This window comes from Erythrolamprus reginae, chromosome 2 (assembly GCF_031021105.1).
Source record: "Erythrolamprus reginae isolate rEryReg1 chromosome 2, rEryReg1.hap1, whole genome shotgun sequence".
NCBI classification, from domain to species: Eukaryota; Metazoa; Chordata; class Lepidosauria; order Squamata; family Dipsadidae; genus Erythrolamprus; species Erythrolamprus reginae.
In genome coordinates, this window is record NC_091951.1 from 156,482,476 (window position 1) to 156,502,671 (window position 20,196).

A 20,196-nucleotide genomic window follows, 5' to 3' on the forward strand; every position below is an offset into this window, starting at 1 on the left:
TTGCCTTCAACCGCAGCCAGTGCCAAAGCACAGCACACTCCATTGCCTCAATTGCCCTGCTCTTCCCAGCAGTCTCTGTCCCAAAAGCACAGCAGAGCCTATCCCCACATTCACAGTGCCTCTCCTTCCTCCCTGATTTGACTGCCAACCTCTGCATGTGGTACCATTCTTGCTCTATCTAAAACCATCTGTTTCAGTCCTCCACTTAACAAAATAGACCCCCGTTTTAGTCTGTATGCAGACCAAAACATTCAAAATTGATGTATTGTAGTTCAGGCAAAGACTAGCTAAAAATGACTGTTCTGCACACAATGATTTATACATCTCCATTAACAAGTCTTTCGGAGAATGGCTTTTCTGTATCCATAGCTTGTGGCTGTTGACAACATTGTTTTCTAATTGCATGTTTTGGGAAACTTCAGGCAAATATTGCAATCTTGGGGCTTTGAAGTGTTTTAACCCTTTTTGGTATAGAAGTTGAATTATATGCATCCCTTAGAACACATTGTGGATTTTGATGTATCCTCTAATTTTAGGGGAGAGGACAAATACTTTAGTTTACAGAAAGATTAGTAACTGGGAAAGGTATATTATCTAGCATATAGATAGCAGTGAAGCTTTTAAAAAGCATGAGCCCTTTTAACCCAGCCTTTACTGCCTGCTTTTTGTTTGGAAAAAAGTTGTATAGCTTTTGTGTGAAAATCATCTATAAATAAGTAGGATAAGATTACTGGCAGTCATTGTTAGGTTTTCCAGCATTTTTGGCTGAAATTTCCCTTCAACAAACGCCATACATATAGCCATTTCCTGATTAATGTGCTTTAGTTATTAGGGCAGTATAATGCCTGTTATTTCAAAGGGCATTAACAAGGTGGTAGGATAACTCTAGAATACAATTTAAACCAGTAATAAAGCTCTTGTCGCAGCTTAAATATTCTTAAGATGAACTGGTACTACTAAGTTCTATACATAAAACTTTTAAGATTAATTTTATTCAATACCACTGATTAAAACCAACCCTTCAGTTTCCACTACAGAAGTTAATACTTCTGCTCCTAAGACAACAGAAGCAAGACAGGGGGATGTTTTCAGTGTAAAAAGATTACATTTACTCAAAAAGAGGAAGTGCAGATAATCATCACAAAATGTTAGACAGTATGCTAGAAAGCATGAAGCAGGAATACAATATTCAAAATGACCGACACATTAGTAGCCAACTTAATAAATTAAACAAGCGAAAGTAGAATATATTTAAATTGATAATGTAAGATGTCAAGTCTGTTCAGGAAGGTTAAAAGAAAGCCCCCTTTATTAATTAATTATAAGGGCTGTAAAAAGGGCTTTTTTTCCTTTGCAAACCCAGATCCTTTACTTACAGGCAGGTACACACAGCACCAAATAAAAATACATTTTGTTCAGCTAACCTATTTCGTCTTTACAGCCCAACAGCCTGAATGAATTACTTGTTGAATAGAGTAAGAATTCCCCTTCCCCTAAACCCCAATTTGATGGATTTAGAAAAACAGTGTTCCAGTTTCATAATGCAACTTGCTGTTAGTAAATTTACTTTAGCTATTATGGCCGTTAAAACTCTAAATTAAACAGTTTGGGGAATTTTTGTGCAAGAGGAAATGCCACTGATGACATTACAAAATCTTCCCTCTAGAGACTGATAAACCAGTGCAGTTCTCAGCATGTTATAATGTCCTCAAGTCTTGTTGCTCCTCATAGAAACAACTTTCTGATGTGTTGAAGGGACATCAGCTTAACAATGCAACGCTAGAAGGAAGGTCAGGAAAATGGTTTTTTTAAATTCACCTGGGAATCAGATCTCTTGCTTCCTTTGTTCAATTTAGATGGGACTCCAATGCATGATCTGACGGGTAGCCAAGACTTTCCTGGAGGCACTAATATTCAGAGACTTATTCCCACCTAGTAGGTTCTCTTTGTTTTCAGATACCAAAGGTTGTTGATTCTTGAAATAGCAGACCCGGCAGACTGAGTGATACTTATCTGCCCCTCCTATTACTTCCACCTGGTAGGATGAAATTTAAAAATGAAAAGTTTTGTTGTTTTCAACCTTTAACAGGCAATATCAATAGCTTTAAAGAAAGGGAGAGCTTTTATTTGAGCCTTACCTCTTTCTCGGCTCCCAACCTTTTAGTGTAAGAGGCCTCATGATAACACTCCATACAAACAGCGTTAAGCTTCACAACGCTCTCTGCTAAGGGGACCAGTTGTAAGATGTTCCCAAAAGCCTGAAATGAAACCATGAAATATTTTGTAGATCTGTGACATAAACGATCCAGAAATTCTAATGAAGAATTTAAAGAAATTTACCTTCCTCTGAAACGTTCCATCAAGGGCTGCCACAATGACAGTCTTCCCAGCATTGGCCATTGTCTCACAGAACTCAATTATATCTGGAAACTAATTAGGAAAATTAAAAGTTCATCATTCCCTCATTTCAGCCTTTAGAAACTTTGTAAAGCAATGTCTAAGGTGCTGTTTTGTTGTGAATAAAGTTAGCGATGTTGCTCCAAAGAACGTAAAGATCTATTTAGTTCACCATTCTGAATGCCCTGGTACATTAGATGCCTCTAGGAAGCTCAAGAGCAGGAGTACAACATAACCTCCCACTGATCATCTCTGGTAATTAAATTTGAATACATTATTTCTCTGATAGTAAGATAAATTGTATATAGAATATAGTCGTTTACATAAGCATTTCCTTTTATTTGTTGCAATTCTATCATTCAGCTTACCCTAATTTCTAGGTTTTATAATTCAAAAGAATAAATTTGCACACTTCCTGCGTAAAGAGAGCAAAATGATATTCTTCTAAACAGTGTGTGTCCTTTAACCCCATGCTCCCCCCCCCCCAGATGATCAAAATTCTACTTGTGTTCCCAAGTCTGGTTGCATTTTCAATTTGTTTGAGATTAGGCCATTAAAAGCATTTAAATGGTATTCACAGTACAATTTTATCCATTTGCTAAGAACTAAGTCCTACTGAGTTTACTGAGGTTTATTCTCCAGGCTACGCATGCATAAGATTGTGTTTTAATCATTCACATTTACAATCAAGTCAAGAGAATATAAAGATCTATCATATCATCACTGTTGGCCCACATCTCAGAGGTAGTATCAATGAATAAAATGGGTGTTACCCTATCTAAGTGTGTACAGAATTACATTTCAAACTCTAAGTATGGAAACAATTACAGTACTTGGCATTTATTTAAACATTCAGGAAATATAAACTTACAAATTGTCCTTCGTCAATGCCAATCACAGCAGAATTCAGAGCCTCCTGCTGGACGTCTTTGAGACAACAAGCTGACATGGCCTCCATGGTGTTTCTGTGTAGAAAGAATATCAAGAGTTGGAAGGGATCTTGGAGGTCTTCTACTCCAGTCCCTGCTCAAGCTTGGAGACCTTACACTATTTCAGACAAAGGGCTGTCCAATCTCTCCTTAAAAACCTCCAGCGATGGAACACCCACAATTTCTGGACGCAAGCCATCCCACTGATCAATTTCTATCAGGAAATTTCTCTTTAATTCTAGGTTGCATCTCTCCTTGATAGGTTTCTGCTTATAAGGTAAGTATTTACTTTAAAATTTGTTTAAGGGTAACTATTCCCAAATACCAAAAACCTGTAGATCCTCTTTAAGACAGAAAACAACCCTCTGAATCCTTAAGACTATCTGACAGCAAACATTTTAATGAAGATATTCAAATAAAAGATGCAGAAAAATGTTTTACCCTTTTGCAATTGTTTTATTTATATGGGAAAATAGATGACATTTTGTGAAAAAATAAAATCTGAAGGCTCAAACAATATGATAAATTAGGGGGATCACAATTTTAGCTTATTTAACTTTCAAAAAAACAAGTTACACAAAGAACTGCATTCAGTTACAATTATAAGATTGAATCATATGGGATGATTTTCCTCACAAGAATAATATTGTGATGAAAATATAACTGCACAGAGAATTCTACATCACGCTAGCATTTAACAAAATCTTTTGCAATTTTGTTTCCTCCCTCCAAAGTGACAGGAGACATTTCTTCTTTGTTTTTGTAAAGAAACATTAAACTGTGTAAGTGTAATATATAGGTATAGTCAAATAGTTACAACTTGTTACTATATAAGGAAATGAGTGACTTATTTTTGTGAAACAATGTCTTCACATTTTAATAATGCCATGGTTGTCTTATCATAATCGGTAAATCCTTTTTCCAATTCTCTAAAAACTCATATTATGTTGATACTTATATGAAGCTTTATTGTACAGTTTTTAAGGCCAAAAAATTGTCAGACATATTGTATGTTGAGTCATTATCACTAATTGCAGTTTCTCAAAGATGATGAAACAAAATCCACAAGCAATCAACATTACGACACATATGAACTCTGTTTTCCTGAACCAAAAAGTGTATCTCTACAAAGTATTTTCTCCAACTGATAAACTATTGATTTACTTTGCTCATAGTGCATTTTCACCTGTCATGTGTGGAGACTCCATTGACACAATAGCGTGTATCTTTTGCATACTTGATTAGTAGACATTTATACTGTGCAATTTGAAATCGACGAACTCGGCGCATTAGTTCAGTGCTAAAAAAGAATTAAGATTCCATTGTGACAAATGCTACTCAAAAAACCCATAAAGTATCAAAAAGTCAAATCTTTTTTATTCTATCATGCATCAAAACTTGTTGCACTACCCCAAATCTCAATTTTAATAATTTGGCCACATAACGTCAAAGCAATTGAGCATCTAGGCCCTTTGATAATATACTTCTTCAAGATATCAAACCTATACCATTTCCCATTTAGATATTGTATTTTCAGAAGCAGAAAACAAGGTAATTTTTGCCCACTCCTTATTCCAGCCTCCTGTAGTGGCATTGAAATTAAAGTTTAGACTTCTAAAATTCATAGCTGAAGTTTCAAACAATAAGACGGTGCTACTCTCTTGTAATCTACTCTCTTGTAATCTACTCTTTAGTTTTTATTTATTTATATCCAGCTTTTATAATTTTTACAAATACATGAACCCTGTGAGATGGATTAGACAGAGAGACTGACTGGCTCAAAGTCATGCAGTTGCTTTCATGGCTAAAATGATTTCAGCTATACTTTTAATTCCTAGTCTACTGAGTTAGGGAGGAGCATGCATGGGCCTAGCTGAATACAGTACTGTACTGTATAACCAAGCCTTCAGACTCTTGCTCCTCTGCAGCTTCCCTCCCCCCCCTAAGGAATTTATTTCACTTGAAGCTCCCAGTCTTCTTTTCTGGTCATCTCAAGCAGCTAGATACCATTGTTAACTATTCTGAATGCCTTCATACCTTTTTCCAGAGAACATGGGTCCAAAGATGACCTGTCATAAGAAAGGGGGGGGGGGAGAGAAAATGAATAGCAGTTTTTCCACTTTACACATGACCCCTTCTTGCCCCAACTTTCCATCCTTAACTGCCAGCAGTTTGGCAGATCGAATCTCAGTAGGCTCAAGGTTGACTCAGCCTTCCATGCTTCCAAGGTCGGTAAAATGAGGACCCAGAATATTGGGGGCAATATATGCTGACTCTCTGTAAGCCTCTTAGAGAGGGCTGTAAAGCACTGTGAAGCGGTATATAAGTCTAAATGCTATTGCTATAAACCATTCATTCAATCATTCATTCATTCATTCATTTATACACAATGCGATCGTTTCAAATTCTTAAAGTGGATCGTCCTGTCGTGTACCTGTATCTGGCCGCGGGCCTTCTGCGGGGATCCTGGTTGCACTCTCGGCATCATCAACAGGCAGCTCATAACTACCGACCGGGTCCCACCGATTGCTCTGCTTCGAGGAATTGGACTCCCCAAAAAGGCGGCTTTTTTTTCTTTTCCTTTTGCAGGCCCGCGCGCGCGATTTTTGACTCTAGCAGGAGTAGCCGACCAATCGGGACGGTTTCCCACCAGTCAGCAAATCCTGAAGAAGAAGGAGAAGAAAAACATAACTTTTCGACCAATCACTAACAAGGCAGGACATTTCCTCCTTTAAAAGTGCTTATCGACATTGCAAGCAACGCCCTCTAGGAAGCAAGCCCACGCGGGGGAAGGGAAGCAGGCTCTCTTGAAATTTGCTTATCTATAACTGTTAATGTTCTTTTTGCTTTTCTAGCTGAGCGCCGTTTTCTTTTGCTGCAAAATCTTTCGTTTCAAAGGGATCTTTTCCTGTCGGCAAAGCAAACGGTTTATCCAACCTCCCCAGGCTTGTGTTCTGAAAGGGTGTTAGGCAATTCCTATTACGGCTTAATGGCTTTCTCCTGGTTTGGATCTAATCCTATCACCCTGGAGTTGAAGTTACTCCAGGGTGATAGGATTAGCTTTTGTCTTGTACAGGGGTAGGCAAAGTTGGCTCTTCTACAGAGGAATCATTGAGTCTGTCATTTGCACCGCTATAACTGTCTGGCGTGGTTTTACAACCCAACAAGATCCACACAGACTTCAGAGGATAATCAGAACTGCAGAAAAAACAATTGCTGCCAACCTGCCTTCCATTGAGGACATACTGCACGAAAATACATACTGCGGTGAAAATATTTACTGACCCCTCACATCCTGGACATAAACTGTTTCAAATCCTACCCTCAAAACGTCACTACAGAACACTGCACACCAAGACAACAAGACACAAGAACAGTTTTCCCCTGAACGCCATCACTCTGCTAAACAAATAATTCTCTCAACTGTCAAACTTTTTACTAAGTCTGCACTTCTATTTCTACTAGTTTTTTCTCGTCATTCCTATCACTCTTTTCCTCCCACTTAGGACTGAATGACTGTAACTTGTTGCTTGTATCCTAAGATTTTTATTAATATTGATTGTTTCTTCATTGCTTATTTGACCCCTATGACAATCATTAACTGTTGTACCACATGATTCTTCACAAATCTATATTTTCTTTTATGTACACTGAGAGCATATGCACCAAGACAAATTCCTTGTGTCCAATCACACTTGGCCAATATAGAATTCTATTCTATGAATGGTGGACTTCAACTCCCAGAATTCCTGAGCCAATCATGCTAGCTCAGGAATTCTGGGAGTTGAAGTCCACATATCACAGAAGAGCTAACTTTGCCCACCCCTGGTCTTGTAGATAAGCAAAAGCTGGCTGAGGAATTCTGGGAGCTGAAGTCCACAAGTCTTAAAAGTTGCCAAGGTTGGAGACTCCTGCTCTAATGGATAACTTGAGATTTCAACTGCTTTTGTCCCAAGTGTTGGAGAGCATTCAGTTTGAGGAAGGATTGTGGGTATGAGGCATGATGCTTACACTTGCTTCTTTAGGAACCCAGGATGCGCAACCCTATTCAGAGATGTTTCCTTCCTTTCAGGAAATTCAGTGTCACGGATCTAAACTGGAAAGAGTTAACTGGTAGAAAGGTACAGCTTGGGCCTGCAGCTGAAATAATAAAAGTATAGTTCATGTGAATTATCTCAATTATTATAAGTACCAAACATATACTGAGTGCATTAAATCTCTCATGAGAGAAATGAGTGAAAAAGTAGAATCAGATCTGTACTTTCTGCTTGGCCTATCTCCAATATAGGATGCTTCAGGCCCTCCCTGAGTGCAAGAAAGAGATGCTGTCCATCTCCCACATCCACTTCAAATGGACACTCTGCTCATACTTTCCAGCTTTAAGTCAAAGCTGCTATTCTTCCAAACTGAGCCATCTTAAGCCCTTCAGGTGCTGTGTTCTTTTTACAATAGTAGCCCCAGCTCCAAGGGACTGTGGGGCCTGTTCACTCCCCTCCTCTCCCACATCTGGTCACCACCTTGGACAGTCATTTCCTGCTGGGCTCTTGGATTCCAATGTTCTCTTTGCTCAGCAATTGCTCTTTCTTGATAATTCTGTGGTTAAGTCAATGAACTACCTCCAATCTTGAAGCTCTTGCTTAATTCAAGCCTTGCATTTCCTATCAGTGGTTTAAACAATATCTGGTGTTTCTTTTTCTGTTTAACTTCAGTGCTGCTGCATTAGCTGGGGAAATATTTGTTTTTAGCTTAGCATTTTTCATGTGGCCATGTGTTTATTTTTGACATAATAGGTAAACCTACCAATTCCTGTTCACAACTTAGATTCATGCTCCGCAGTGCAATGCAAGATTGTTTTGCTAACTATTTTTAAGTGACATGATCATGGTTGGAGGAGAAAAAGAGTCCAAATGGGAGTGACTTCCAATTTCTTGCTGGCTTCTCCATTGAATTTTTTTATCGGAAAATTGCAGACAGCATCAGAAACCAGTCTCCCTCCTTCTTTCCGGCCCTCACTTTCTCCCTACATCTTCCTTCCTTCCTTTCTCTCTCCCTTCCCTTCTTCCTTGCTTCCCTCCCTTGCTGTCATTCTGTCATTATCTTCACTCACACCCAGCCTTTCTTCTCTCTCTCCCTCTCTCTCTCCCCTCCCTCCCACTCTTTCTTTCCTCCTTTCCTCACTGTTCCTCTCTCTTCTTTCCTCCTCCTCTCCCTATACCTCCCTCTTCTTTTTTCCCTTTCACTTGCTTCCTTCCCTACTTCCTTTCTTTCTTTTCTCCTTTCTTCCTCCTTCACCTTTTCCCCTTTCTCCCATCCTTCCTTCCTTGCTGTGATTCTGTCATTATCTCCCTCCCTCCCTCTTACCCAGTCACAGGTCATGACTGAGAGTTTTAGTAGTATATCAATTAAAGAGTATTGTTATTTTTATTTTAAGAAATTAGCAAATAAAATTACTTACATGAAGTTTGAAACAAGGAATTGGAAAAACATGATGAGTTTTAAATAATGTTAAATATGATTCCTATAACAAGATTAATTTTGGTTAAAATTAATCTCATATTAATTTGGTTAACTTTTGTTTCCTTGATATGATTTTCTGAAAAATAATATGACTTACATCCATGTTTTCAATCTTCAATCTTGTATTAAATTGTTGCTACAAAACGTGATCTCTTGTCTTCTTGATAAAATGCACCAAAACATCTCTCAGAATATTTCTTATTCTTGAAAATGTATTTATTTTATCAATCTATAACAGATTTATTATAAAAATAAGGGAAATTTGCAAAACTATAAAAAAGGTTAAAACAGGAAAGTTGTTTGGACCAGATAGATTACAAGAATTCTATAAATGTTTTAAGAACAAAGTTTCACAAACTAAACAAAATATGATGAACTCTATTTTACAGGGAAGAAAATTGCCAGAGAGCTGGAATAAAAGGATAATATAGAATTATCCTTCCCTAAAGAGGGAAAAGATTTGACTTTAACAAGAAACTACCAACCAATATCCTTATTGATTAATGACTATAACTCATTTGAATAATTTAAATTGAGATATTTAAAATAAGTTTGTAAGAATATGTATGAAGATCAATGTATACTTTACCTAAAAGACAATTAGAAAATGTACTGGACATTTTGGAATATTTGGAGCAGCATAATGAAAAACAATTCACATTGATTTCTTAAATGCAGAGAAGGCCTGTTCAATGTTTTGGAAGATATGAACTTTGGAAAGAATCTTATTAAACAAGTAAAACTGGTTTACACAACATGAAGTGCACAGGTGTTAACGGAGAGCCAACAAATCTTAACAGGTTACAAAAGGGAACAAGACATGTTTGCTCATTATCGCCTTGTTTTTGTTTTTGTTTAGTTTTTGAAATATTGAATAAAGATATAAAACAAAAATGAAAAAAATTATGGGAATAAAGATTAAAACATAAACCTATAGATTAAGAGCATTTGATTTGATACTGGTTTTAGAGCATCCTTTAAAAGGAATTGTAACATTAATTCAAAAAATAAAACAATTTGGTACATTAACAGGTTTTAAGATTAACAAACAGAAGATAAAGACATTACCAAAACATTCTGTATATATTAGTAATTTATGGGTGCAGTTAAAACTAAAGTGGTGGATATATGCTGAATAAAAACGTTTCTAAAACAGCTTTTATTTTAAGAAGTCGACTGGCCTTATCTCAGTGTATCTAGGTTAATATTTAACTTTATTTGCCAATTACCTTCATTTTCAGCATACTTATGAAGGCATGGTAGAAAAAATTTGTTTATAGAGATACAGAGATAAAGCAAGTTAAAACAAGCTTTAAAAAAAGGTGGGGTGGAAATAATATTTCCAGGCCTAACATTACAATTTCTTCCCCATATTTGTGCACTTGGATATTGTAGCAGGAAGACAGTGAGCAGAGTTTACTCGGTGTCTCTGTCCTACAGCGAAGTGCTTTCTGTGCAGCCCCAATGTTGGTATGACCAATGAGGACAGCCCCCTAATCAGGAATTTCTGACGTCTTGCAGAGCAGCTGGAAGACCACAGGTCATAGAGGAACACCGAATCTGATCTGATCTGTTTGTCAGAGGCTATGTAGGATCACATGTCCTCCCCACTTTGCCTGCCTTTAGTCGTTTCATCAGGAGAAGGAATATAGCCACAACTTAGCCATTGCTATGGGAAAATGGCAGGAAATGACAAAGGAGGTATAGTTGCAATGTTTGTGTGTGTATGATTGTGGGAGGGAGGAAAGAGAGATTTTCAATGTTTGTCTAATGTGGGTGTATTTTAGAGATTAAAAAAAAAAAGATTTGGGAGTTTCCATAACAGGAAGGGGAGAGGTACAACATACCGTATTTTGCTCTAAAACAAGGACTAAGACATGACCTTTTTTTCCTCCAAAAAGTTTTTATTTTTCTCCACAAATTCGATTTTTATAACAAAACACATATGCCTTAAAATATACTGCTCAAAAAAATAAAGGGAACACTCAAATAACACATCCTAGAATCTGAATGAATGAAATATTCTCATTGAATACTTTGTTCTGTACAAAGTCAAATGTGCACAACAGCATGGGAAATTGATTGTCCATGAGTATTGCTTCCTAAGTGGGCAGTTTGATTTCACAGAAGTTTGATTTACTTGGAGTCATATTGTGTGGTTTAAGTGTTATTTTTTTGAGCAGTGTATATCAAGATAAATACACATTTTTAATATTTCATAAACCAATAAAACCCATTTCCTCCCCACCCCACTTACCTCTGTTCTTCTGTGCAGGGCAACAAAAGAAGACCCAGCTGATCAACTGGGTCTTGGGAGGCAACAAATAGGTGGGATGGCGCCAACCAGAGGTGATATTTGCTGGATCTCCGATATGTATAATGTATTGAGGATGCCATTGCCTTTGTACTGCCCAGGTTCGCCTGGTGCACCAGTTGCGGCCCTACCTGGATCGGGAGTCACTGCTCACAGTCACTCATGCACTCATCACCTTGAGGCTCCACTACTGTAATGCTCTCTACATGGGGCTACCTTTGAAGAATGTTCGAAAACTTCAGATCGTGCAGAATGCAGCTGCGAGAGCAATCATGGGCTTCTCTAAGTATGTCCATGTTACTCCAACACTCCGCAGTCTGCACTGGTTGCCGATCAGTTTCCGGTCACAATTCAAAGTGTTGGTTATGACCTATAAAGCCCTACATGGCATTAGACCAGAATATCTCCGGGACTGCCTTCTGCCACATGAATCCCAGCGACCGGTTAGGTCCCACAGAGTGGGGCTTTTCCGGGTCCCGTCGACTAAACAATGTTGTCTGGCGGGACCCAGGGGAAGAGCCTTCTCTGTGGTGGCTCCGATCCTCTGGAACCAGCTCCCCCCAGAGATTAGGATTGCCCCCACCCTCCTTGCCTTTCGGAAACTCCTTAAAACCCACCTCTGCCGTCAGGCATGGGGGAATTGAAACATCTCCCCCTTGCCCATGTAGTTTCTGTGTATGATTCGATTGTATGCTTGTTTTTTATATATTGGGGTTTCTTTTGGATTTTTTAACCTAAAACTGTAATTTAGATTGCTAAATATTAGATTTGTTACTATGTATTGTTTTTTACCATTGTTGTGAGCCGCCCCGAGTCTACGGAGAGGGGCAGCATATAAACCCAATAAATCTAATCTAATCTAATCTTTCTACACAGGAGCTGGAGACTCAGTATTCCCCTAGCAGATGGTCTCCACGGCTGGATAAGGATGTTGTGATTGAGGCACACATAAAAGCAGTGACTGAAGGTATGGGCTACCCAAGAGCCAGAAAAAATGGAGTAAGCAGACAGACTACCTTCCTAAAGACTTCCCAGTTCCTCTGGATTGTGGCTTTATTGACAAAATATACTAATTGCAGTGGTTGTCAACCATTCTAATGCCACAACCCTTTAATACAGTTCCTCATGTTGTGGTGACCCCCAACCATAAGTCTAGCGCCAATTCTCCCAACAGAGCTTTAAGCTAATTGACAGGGAGGTCAGAGGGACACCCCCACTGTAAACACTTGATTGTTTGGATTGTTCCATTGTGCCAGAATAGAAGCTTTAACTCCTAACGTCATGGGAAAATTGTCTTTTTTCCCATGGTCTTAGGCGACCCCTCTGAAATGATTGTTCAACCCCCAAAGGGGTCCCAACCCCCAAGTTGAGAATCTCTGAACTAGAGCATCGGACTCCGTTCCAGCAAAACAGGCAACATACATGCTTTTATGAACACATGACTACATTGCCAGAATTAGCTTTGTTGTGGCAGGTGTTTGTAAACTCTGAAATAATTACAAAAATGTGCACACAACTGCAAACATAGAAATCCTCATTGTTTACAAGACAAAATAAATACAACAAATAAGGCAAATAAAGCCCCAAATACAACAGATGACAACAAGGTCCCCAAAGCATTCCTGAAAAACTTTTTCCAGAAAGTGGAAAATATTGAAATAATTTGGTGGCTATGGCATTTCTAATGAGTAGGATTTATAGACTACCTGCCCTCTGGTATGGAACGAAAAACACACCAAGGAAGAGCTGGACAAGACTGGGGGGAAAAACATGAAGGGGTGAATCTCCTTCTTTTGAAGCTATGTCAAAGCGAAGAGCCAATGTTCTCCCAGGAAGCAAACAGAATCAGATGTAGTTGGGATGACAGGTAGCCCTCGATTTATGACCACAATCAAGCCCAAGATTTTGCTCACTTAACAGTTGTTAAGTGAGTTTTGCCCCATTTTACCACTTTTCTGGACATAGTTAAGGGAATTAGTGCAGCTGTTAAGGTAGTAACATGGTTACTAAACTAATCTGGCTTCCCCCATTGTTTTTGCTTGTCAGAAGGTTGCAAAAGTGATCACATGGCCTTGGGACACATCAATGCTCATAAATATGAACCAGTTGCCAAGAGACCAGATATTTATCATGTGAAAATAAGGGATGCCGCAATGGTTGTAAATGAAACATGAGTGACCTTTTTTATTTTTATCTTTTTATTATAAATTTTTATTTACAAACACATAATGCAAACAGAAAACATTTTAAAACTTTGGACATTACATGGCAGATCTGTTTTACATTTCTCGTGATACTTATTTTATGCTTATTCCTTAGTAAAGAATTAATATTTACAAATTATTTGCATTTTCTGTACGTTATTCTCTCAAAAAGATCTTTCCTATTTCCCCTTTTTTCTTGGGTATTTTAATTTTCTTTCTTCTCAATAATTTGCTCTGTTATTCTGACCGTGTATCTTCCTCCCCCCACCTTTTCCCCATCCAATCATAAAACCTATCCCAACATTTATAGTAGTCATATTTGTTTAATTCCTGTGTTAATTTATCCATTTCAGCGCACCACATTATTTTTTTTGATTATCTCTTCTTCTTTTGGTAAATCATTGTTTTTCCATGATTGTTAGTTAATCTCACAGCTGTAGTTAATCTCACAGCTGTAGTTATATGCAGGATCAAATATACTGTAGTTGGGTTTTTTCAAATTTCTCCCTTGCTATTCCCAATAAAAAAAGTTCTGGTTTTTTTCTCTATTTTCTTGTCTAAAATTTCTTCTAACCACCCCTTAATTCTATCCCAATAATTTTTAACTTATGGTAAATTTAATTTAAAAAAAAAATAGGTGACCTTTTTCAATACCTCTTTAACAAACAGTTGTTAAATCAACTGTTGTAAGTCAAGGTCTGTCTGTATGGGGATTCAGTGACATCTGGAACATCTAGGAAGGCAGTCCAAATAATATTTAGGAAGGGTGGTTGCTGCATTTGTTGATGTTTTCTTCCAATTCTCTGCAGGTACTCGAAACGCCCAGGCCTTCACCCAAACTCTGCTGAATGTCCCCTACGGCTTCAGTGAGGGAGAGAAACTGGATGTGTATCTTCCTAAAAAACACGTTGAAAGTAAGAGCACAAAGGATGGGGTGAGGGCTCTGAAAGGAGCAGGGTAGGGAAATAGGAAAACAGAGAGCTTAGAAGGCTGGATGTGGGTAGATGAGTATGGAAATAGCCTTCAAGAATGTAGTTGTTGAGTAAACCCTCAGCCCTGAAAGGAAGATTACCTTAGGGACCGCCTTCTGCTGCACGAATCCCAGCGACCAGTTAGGTCCCACATAGTGGGTCTTCTCCGGGTCCCGTCAACCAAACAATGTCGCTTGGCGGGACCCAGGGGAAGAGCCTTCTCTGTGGTGGCCCCGACCCTCTGGAACCAACTCCCCCCAGAGATTAGAATTGCCCCCACCCTCCTTGCCTTTCGTAAGCTGCTTAAAACCCACCTCTGCCGCCAGGCATGGGGGAATTGAGATACTCTTTCCCCCTAGGCCTTTACAATTTTATGCATGGTATGTCTGTATGTATGATTGGTTTTTATATAATGGGTTTTAACTGTTTTTAATATTGGATTTTACTGTTTTGTTACTGTTGTTAGCCACGCCAAGTCTGCGGAGTGGGGCGGCATACAAATCCAATAAATAATAATAATAATAATAATAATAATAATAATAATAATAAACTTAAGATTGTCCCATTTTAATTCTCTTGATGTAAGGGGTGGGAGAGAAAGCCTCTGTCATGCTTTCAAGAATCTCTTGTTATTATATACTTGCCAACACTAGAATTCGTAAGCTGTTAGGGTGATGATTTCTTGACCTGATCTACCTGCAAGGGCTGATGCTATTTCTGAGCGAGAGCAATATCCCTTAGGCTTATGTACAGCTTCATAGTGCTTTACAGCCCTTTCTAAGCAGTTTACAGAGTCAGCATGTTGCCTCCAACAATTTGGCTCTTCCTTTTGCTGATCTTGGAAGGGTGGAAGGCTGAATCAACCTTCAGCTGATCAGGATCGAACTGCTGGCAGTCGACAGAATTAGCCTGTAATACTGCATCCTAACCACTGCGCCACCGTGGCTGTTAGATAAGATGAACAGGGACAGGGAGGGATGCAGGGGTGGATTCCACTTATGGCCGGTACCGGTGTGCTTCCCGTGGAGCGCTGTGTCCCTGGCGTGCGTCTGTGTGCACCTGAGACTGCATTGGTTGCCGATCAGTTTCCGGTCACAATTCAAAGTGTTGATTATGACCTATAAAGCCCTTCATGGCACTGGACCAGATTATCTCAGGGACCGCCTTCTGCTGCACGAATCCCAGCGACCAGTTAGGTCCCACAGAGTGGATCTTCTCTGGGTCCCGTCAACTAAACAATGCCGCTTGGCGGGACCCAGGGGAAGAGCTTTCTCTGTGGCGACCCCGGCCCTCTGGAACCAACTCTCCCCAGAAATTAGAATTGCCCCCACCCTCCTTGCCTTTCGTAAGCTACTTAAAACCCACCTCTGCTGCCAGGCATGGGGGAATTGAGATACTCTTTCCCCCTAGGCCTTTACAGTTTTATGCATGGTATGTCTGTATGTATGTTTGGTTTTTTTATATTAATGGGTTTTTTATCGTTTTTAGTATTGGGTTATTATTGTACGCTGTCTTATTATTGCTGTTAGCCGCCCCGAGTCTCCGGAGAGGGGCGGCATACAAATCCAATAAATAAAATAAATAAATAAATAAATAAATTTTGCTTCTGCGCATGTGCAGAAGCAAAATCTCATTCGGGCACGCACAAGCCCCAGGGATGCAGAGCTGTGCACGCAGCTCCATTTTCCCTACCGGAGCAAGAGCGTGGCCTATACCAGTAGGAATCCAATACTGGAGGGATGGTACAATTGGGGAAAGTTGCAGTAGGCAATGCTTTTGGTGACTTGTTATTCCATTTCAGCCTTTCCTCTGGTTCTCTATATTCATGGTGGCTACTGGCAAGATTTGAGGTGAGTTATATTGGAGGCTGCGATGGTCTACATTTTCCAATTGCTAGACTACAGTCAGTGGCACTCTGGCTAGAACAGTGATGGCAAACATTTTCCCCCTCGGGTGCCGAAAGAGTGTGGGCACAAACTATTGCATATGCTTGAGTGCCCACTCACACTCAATGCCTGGGGAGGGCGAAAACAGCTCCCCCCCCTCCGGAGGCCCTCTGGAGGCCGGAAATGGCCTGTTTCCCAACTTTTGGTTGGCCCAGTAGGCTTATGTTTCACCCTCCCCAGGCTCCAAAGGCTTCCCTAGAGCCAGGGATGGGTAAAAATGCCCTCTCTCATCCCCCCCGGAGGCTCTCTAGAAGCCAAAAATGCCCTCCCAGAGCCTCTGTATGAGCCAAAAATCAGCTGGACAGCACACACATGCACATTGGAGGTGAGCTACAGTAATAGCTCGGGTGCCAGCTTGCGTCCCCATCACTGGGCTAGAAGAATCTCTTTTTTGATGGAGGACATCTACAACAACTGACATGTTTTTGTTTCTTTCTAGCAAAGATGTTTCTGGTTTTGCTGCATGTCCCCTAGTGAACCAAGGCATTGCCTTGGCTGCAGTTGGCTATGATGTGGCTCCAAAAGGTATGTTTTGGTGGCTCAGGTGTATTGCACAACCTGCTCTCCTATGACTAACCGTGGTATTGTGTTCTCTTCCAGGCCAGCTGGAGGTGATGGTTGAGCAGGTGCGGCGTAGTGTGGCTTTTGCTGTTCAGCAATATACAGGGATCAGGTAAGAGAGGCTTCAAAGGTTGCCTGAGTAATAAACATGCAAATTTATTTGTTTGTTTGTTTGTTTGTTTGTTTGTTTGTTCGTTTGTTCGTTCGTTCGTTCGTTCGTTCATTCATTCATTCATTCATTCATTCATTCAATTTTTATGCCGCTCTTCTCCTTAGACTCAGGGCGGCTTACAACATGTTAGCAATAGCACTTTTTAACAGAGCCAGCATATTGCCCCCACAATCCGGGCCCTCATTTTACCCACCTCGGAAGGATGGAAGGCTGAGTCAACCTTGAGCCGGTGAGGCAGTACAGCACTCTACCTGCTACGCCAACCCCCTCTTGAGATTCCACTGATAACCTGCTCAGGTTTAGAACTCTGATGAATAGAATAGGATAGGATAGGATAGGATAGAATAGGATAGGATAGGAGAGAATAGAATTTTATTGCCAAGTGTGATTGGACAGACAAGGAATTTGTCTTGGTGCATATGCTCTCAGTGTACATAAAAGAAAAGATAGATTTGTGGTACAAACACTTAATGATTGATTGCATGATTGACTATTCAACCAGTTTCCCCCTTCTATCCCTGTCAGCATCTCTTCTTTGCTCATTGTAACCATGTCTTCTTTTCTTGCAGTGGGGTCTACCTGCTTGGGCACTCGGCAGGAGCCCATCTGGCAGCCATGGTGCTTTCCACAGATTGGGCAAAATTTGGTGTAGAGCCAAACATCAAAGGTATTGCCTGGGAGAAATTCATCCCATTTCTCTCACCTTTTTTGCCCCCTAATCCTTCGCAGCTTCTTCTCTGGTAATTTTGAACTGCTAACAAGAGCTTACAAAACATTGGACAGACCAATCCTAGAATACAGCTCACCTGTATGGAACCCACATTGCATATCTGACATCAACACAATTGAGAGAGTCCAGAAATATTTCACAAGAAGAGTCCTTCACTCCTCTTCTCACAACAAAATACCTTACTCCACCAGACTTGAAATTCTTGGTTTAGAGAACTTACAACTCCATCATCTCCGTTCCGACTAAATTATAGTTCATAAAATCATATACCAAAATGTCCTACCTGTTAACGACTACTTCACCTTCAATCGCAACAACACACAAGCTCGAAATCGATTTAAACTAAATGTCAACCGCTCCAAACTTGACTGCAAAAAATATGACTTCAGCAACAGAGTAATCAACGCCTGGAATGCACTACCTGATTCTGTGGTTTCTACTCCTAACCCCAAAACCTTTAGCCTTAGACTATCTACAATTGACCTCTCCTCCTTTCTAAGCGGTGTGCATAAGTGCACCACTGTGCCAACCATAGTTCCCCTCTAAGCTGAGCAGTGAGCAATCGCTCACTTAAAAATCATCATCAACTCAGAGTTTTCCAAACCTGCCCAGAAGCTGAGAGGGAAATTTTATTATTATTTCTGTGCCGCCCAGTCCCGAAGAGTCTGCCGCTCAGACACTATACTTTTCTGCCCACCCCAAAAAAAAATTAGAGGGAACACTGGTGCCAACCGTCCCTGTCCTATTGTCTTCTTTTGTTACTTTCTATCATTACTTATCTAATGTTTTATTTGTACAAATTACCACTCTATAATTGTTTGACAAAATAAATAAATAAAATTAGTTCCACGGTTTCTCTTGCTTAAACATCATGCATACTAGAACAAGTTGGAATCCATTTAAAACAATCTGGATTTTTATTTTAATTGTTATTTTAATAATATTTAAATCAATCAATCAATCAATCAATAAATTTAAATAAATATTTAATAATAATTATTATTTTAATTATTTTTAATTATTTTTTACCCTAGGTGCCTTTTTGGTGAGCGGCATTTATGATTTGGAGCCCATTACGCACACCTACATTAATGATCTGTTGCACATGACCTGGTAAGGAACATTCCTAAAACGTTTAATTTGGGCAGAGCAGAAACATAACAGCATATCTCTTGTAACTGCCCATTTTTCAGTTGACTTCAAGCAGGAAGTACTACATTAATTATATACACATGACCAACTCAAGCTGCAGTATTTATATAATGCAGCACAATAGCCCTTTAACTTCCTGAGTGATCTGTACAAATAATTTAAACCTCTGATTAGTTCATTATCTTTGATTTAGAACTTTTCTCTCTATTGCCTTTTGTTCATTCTAGATATGCGTGTCTATATACATGTAGCTTCTTGTCTCCTCCATTTGCATATCAAATTGCCTTTTCGGCCAATGTGTAGAAATACTATATCCCAAACCAGAGGTGGGTTCCAACTGACCTCACTGCTGGTTCGCTTCCTCCCGTCGCTTCCTCCCGTCCCTCATGGGCATGGGCGTGCTTTGCATGTGGACTCATGCGCAGTGCAAACCCCTCCAAAAAAACCCCCAAAACAAAATGGCGACACATTCACAGTGTTGGAAACTTGACTTTTGTGCATGCGCAGAAGAAAATTGAAATTTAAAAAATCTGGGGGGGGGGGGGGGAGAAGATGGACCGGGCACCTGACTGATCCGGTTTGGTGATGTCATCATGGCAGGTCACTACCAGTTCGGGTGACCGGTCCGAACCAGGAGGAACCCACCTCCATCCTAAACATCCTGTATGTATTCCCACAGCAAGATTTTTTGAACCCATGGACTTTATTCTCTCATTTGCATTTAGTGTGATAAATGCATTCAAAATACAGTTATTAGAAACATGGAAACATAGAAGATTGATGGCAGAAAAAGACCTCATTGGTCCATCTAGTCTGCCCTTATACTATTTCCTTGTATTTTATCTTAGGATGGATATATGTTTATCTCAGACATGTTTAAATTCAGTTACTGTGGAATTACCAGCCACGTCTGCTGGAAGTTTGTTCCAAGCATCTATTCTATTCATAGAAAGGGCTATTTCTTTTATTTTTGCCTCATTCACAGGCCTGCCCGTCTGTCAAAGTCTGCTTACTTTACCTCAGTGCTCATTTTAATAGTGTGCTTTCTTTCTTCAGTGCAGTGGCCCAAGAGAACAGCCCTTTGTCTTGTGTGCCAAAGGTGAAAGACAAGAAAACTTGCCAGGTGCTCATTGCAGTAGCCAGCACGACCCACCTGAGTTCCACAGAACAGTCTCAGGAATATTGTCAGGTATGTTGACTACACACTGCATTTGAAATGTAGGGATTCAATGACCAGAGCAAGCAGTTAAGGGGGAAAAAGGGCACGCATGTGCTCTTTTTGTATGAAAACAAACATGCCTGA

General features: G+C 39.7%; 2 protein-coding genes across 10 annotated transcripts in view; one reads left to right on the forward strand and one right to left on the reverse strand.

Moving 5' to 3' along the window:
• Positions 1-1,085: 1,085 nt before the first annotated feature.
• TK1 (thymidine kinase 1) lies at positions 1,086-10,489 on the reverse strand. 2 transcript variants are annotated; one of them, XM_070740108.1, is made up of 10 exons: positions 10,202-10,489; positions 8,941-9,072; positions 7,338-7,466; positions 5,761-5,989; positions 5,364-5,395; positions 4,513-4,626; positions 3,269-3,362; positions 2,341-2,430; positions 2,139-2,258; positions 1,086-2,035 (listed from the first exon to the last, which is right to left on the reverse strand). In XM_070740108.1, the coding sequence occupies exons 4-10, from the start codon at positions 5,827-5,829 to the stop codon at positions 1,853-1,855; spliced, it is 702 nt and encodes a 233-aa protein (XP_070596209.1). In that variant the 5' UTR covers positions 5,830-5,989; positions 7,338-7,466; positions 8,941-9,072; positions 10,202-10,489; the 3' UTR covers positions 1,086-1,852. The 2 variants fall into 2 exon arrangements, with proteins under 2 accessions (XP_070596209.1, XP_070596210.1); XM_070740109.1 differs by lacking the exon at positions 8,941-9,072 and having other exon boundaries at positions 10,073-10,410.
• Positions 10,222-20,196, forward strand: part of AFMID (arylformamidase) — a 16,362-nt gene continuing 6,387 nt past the window's right edge. For 2 of the 8 annotated variants that reach the window (XR_011558084.1, XM_070740103.1), the window contains exons 1-9: positions 10,382-10,544; positions 12,034-12,124; positions 14,171-14,275; positions 16,134-16,182; positions 16,718-16,803; positions 16,879-16,951; positions 17,581-17,678; positions 18,776-18,854; positions 19,950-20,082. Coding sequence is in view for 5 of the 8 variants with exons in the window: in XM_070740103.1 (XP_070596204.1) it covers positions 10,515-10,544; positions 12,034-12,124; positions 14,171-14,275; positions 16,134-16,182; positions 16,718-16,803; positions 16,879-16,951; positions 17,581-17,678; positions 18,776-18,854; positions 19,950-20,082 (744 nt within the window). In the remaining 3 variants the exon portion in view is untranslated. Of the gene's footprint in view, positions 10,545-12,033; positions 12,125-14,170; positions 14,276-16,133; positions 16,183-16,717; positions 16,804-16,878; positions 16,952-17,580; positions 17,679-18,775; positions 18,855-19,949; positions 20,083-20,196 lie in introns of all 8 variants that reach the window. The other 6 variants (XR_011558085.1, XM_070740105.1, XM_070740104.1 and 3 more) reach the window with 5 other exon arrangements.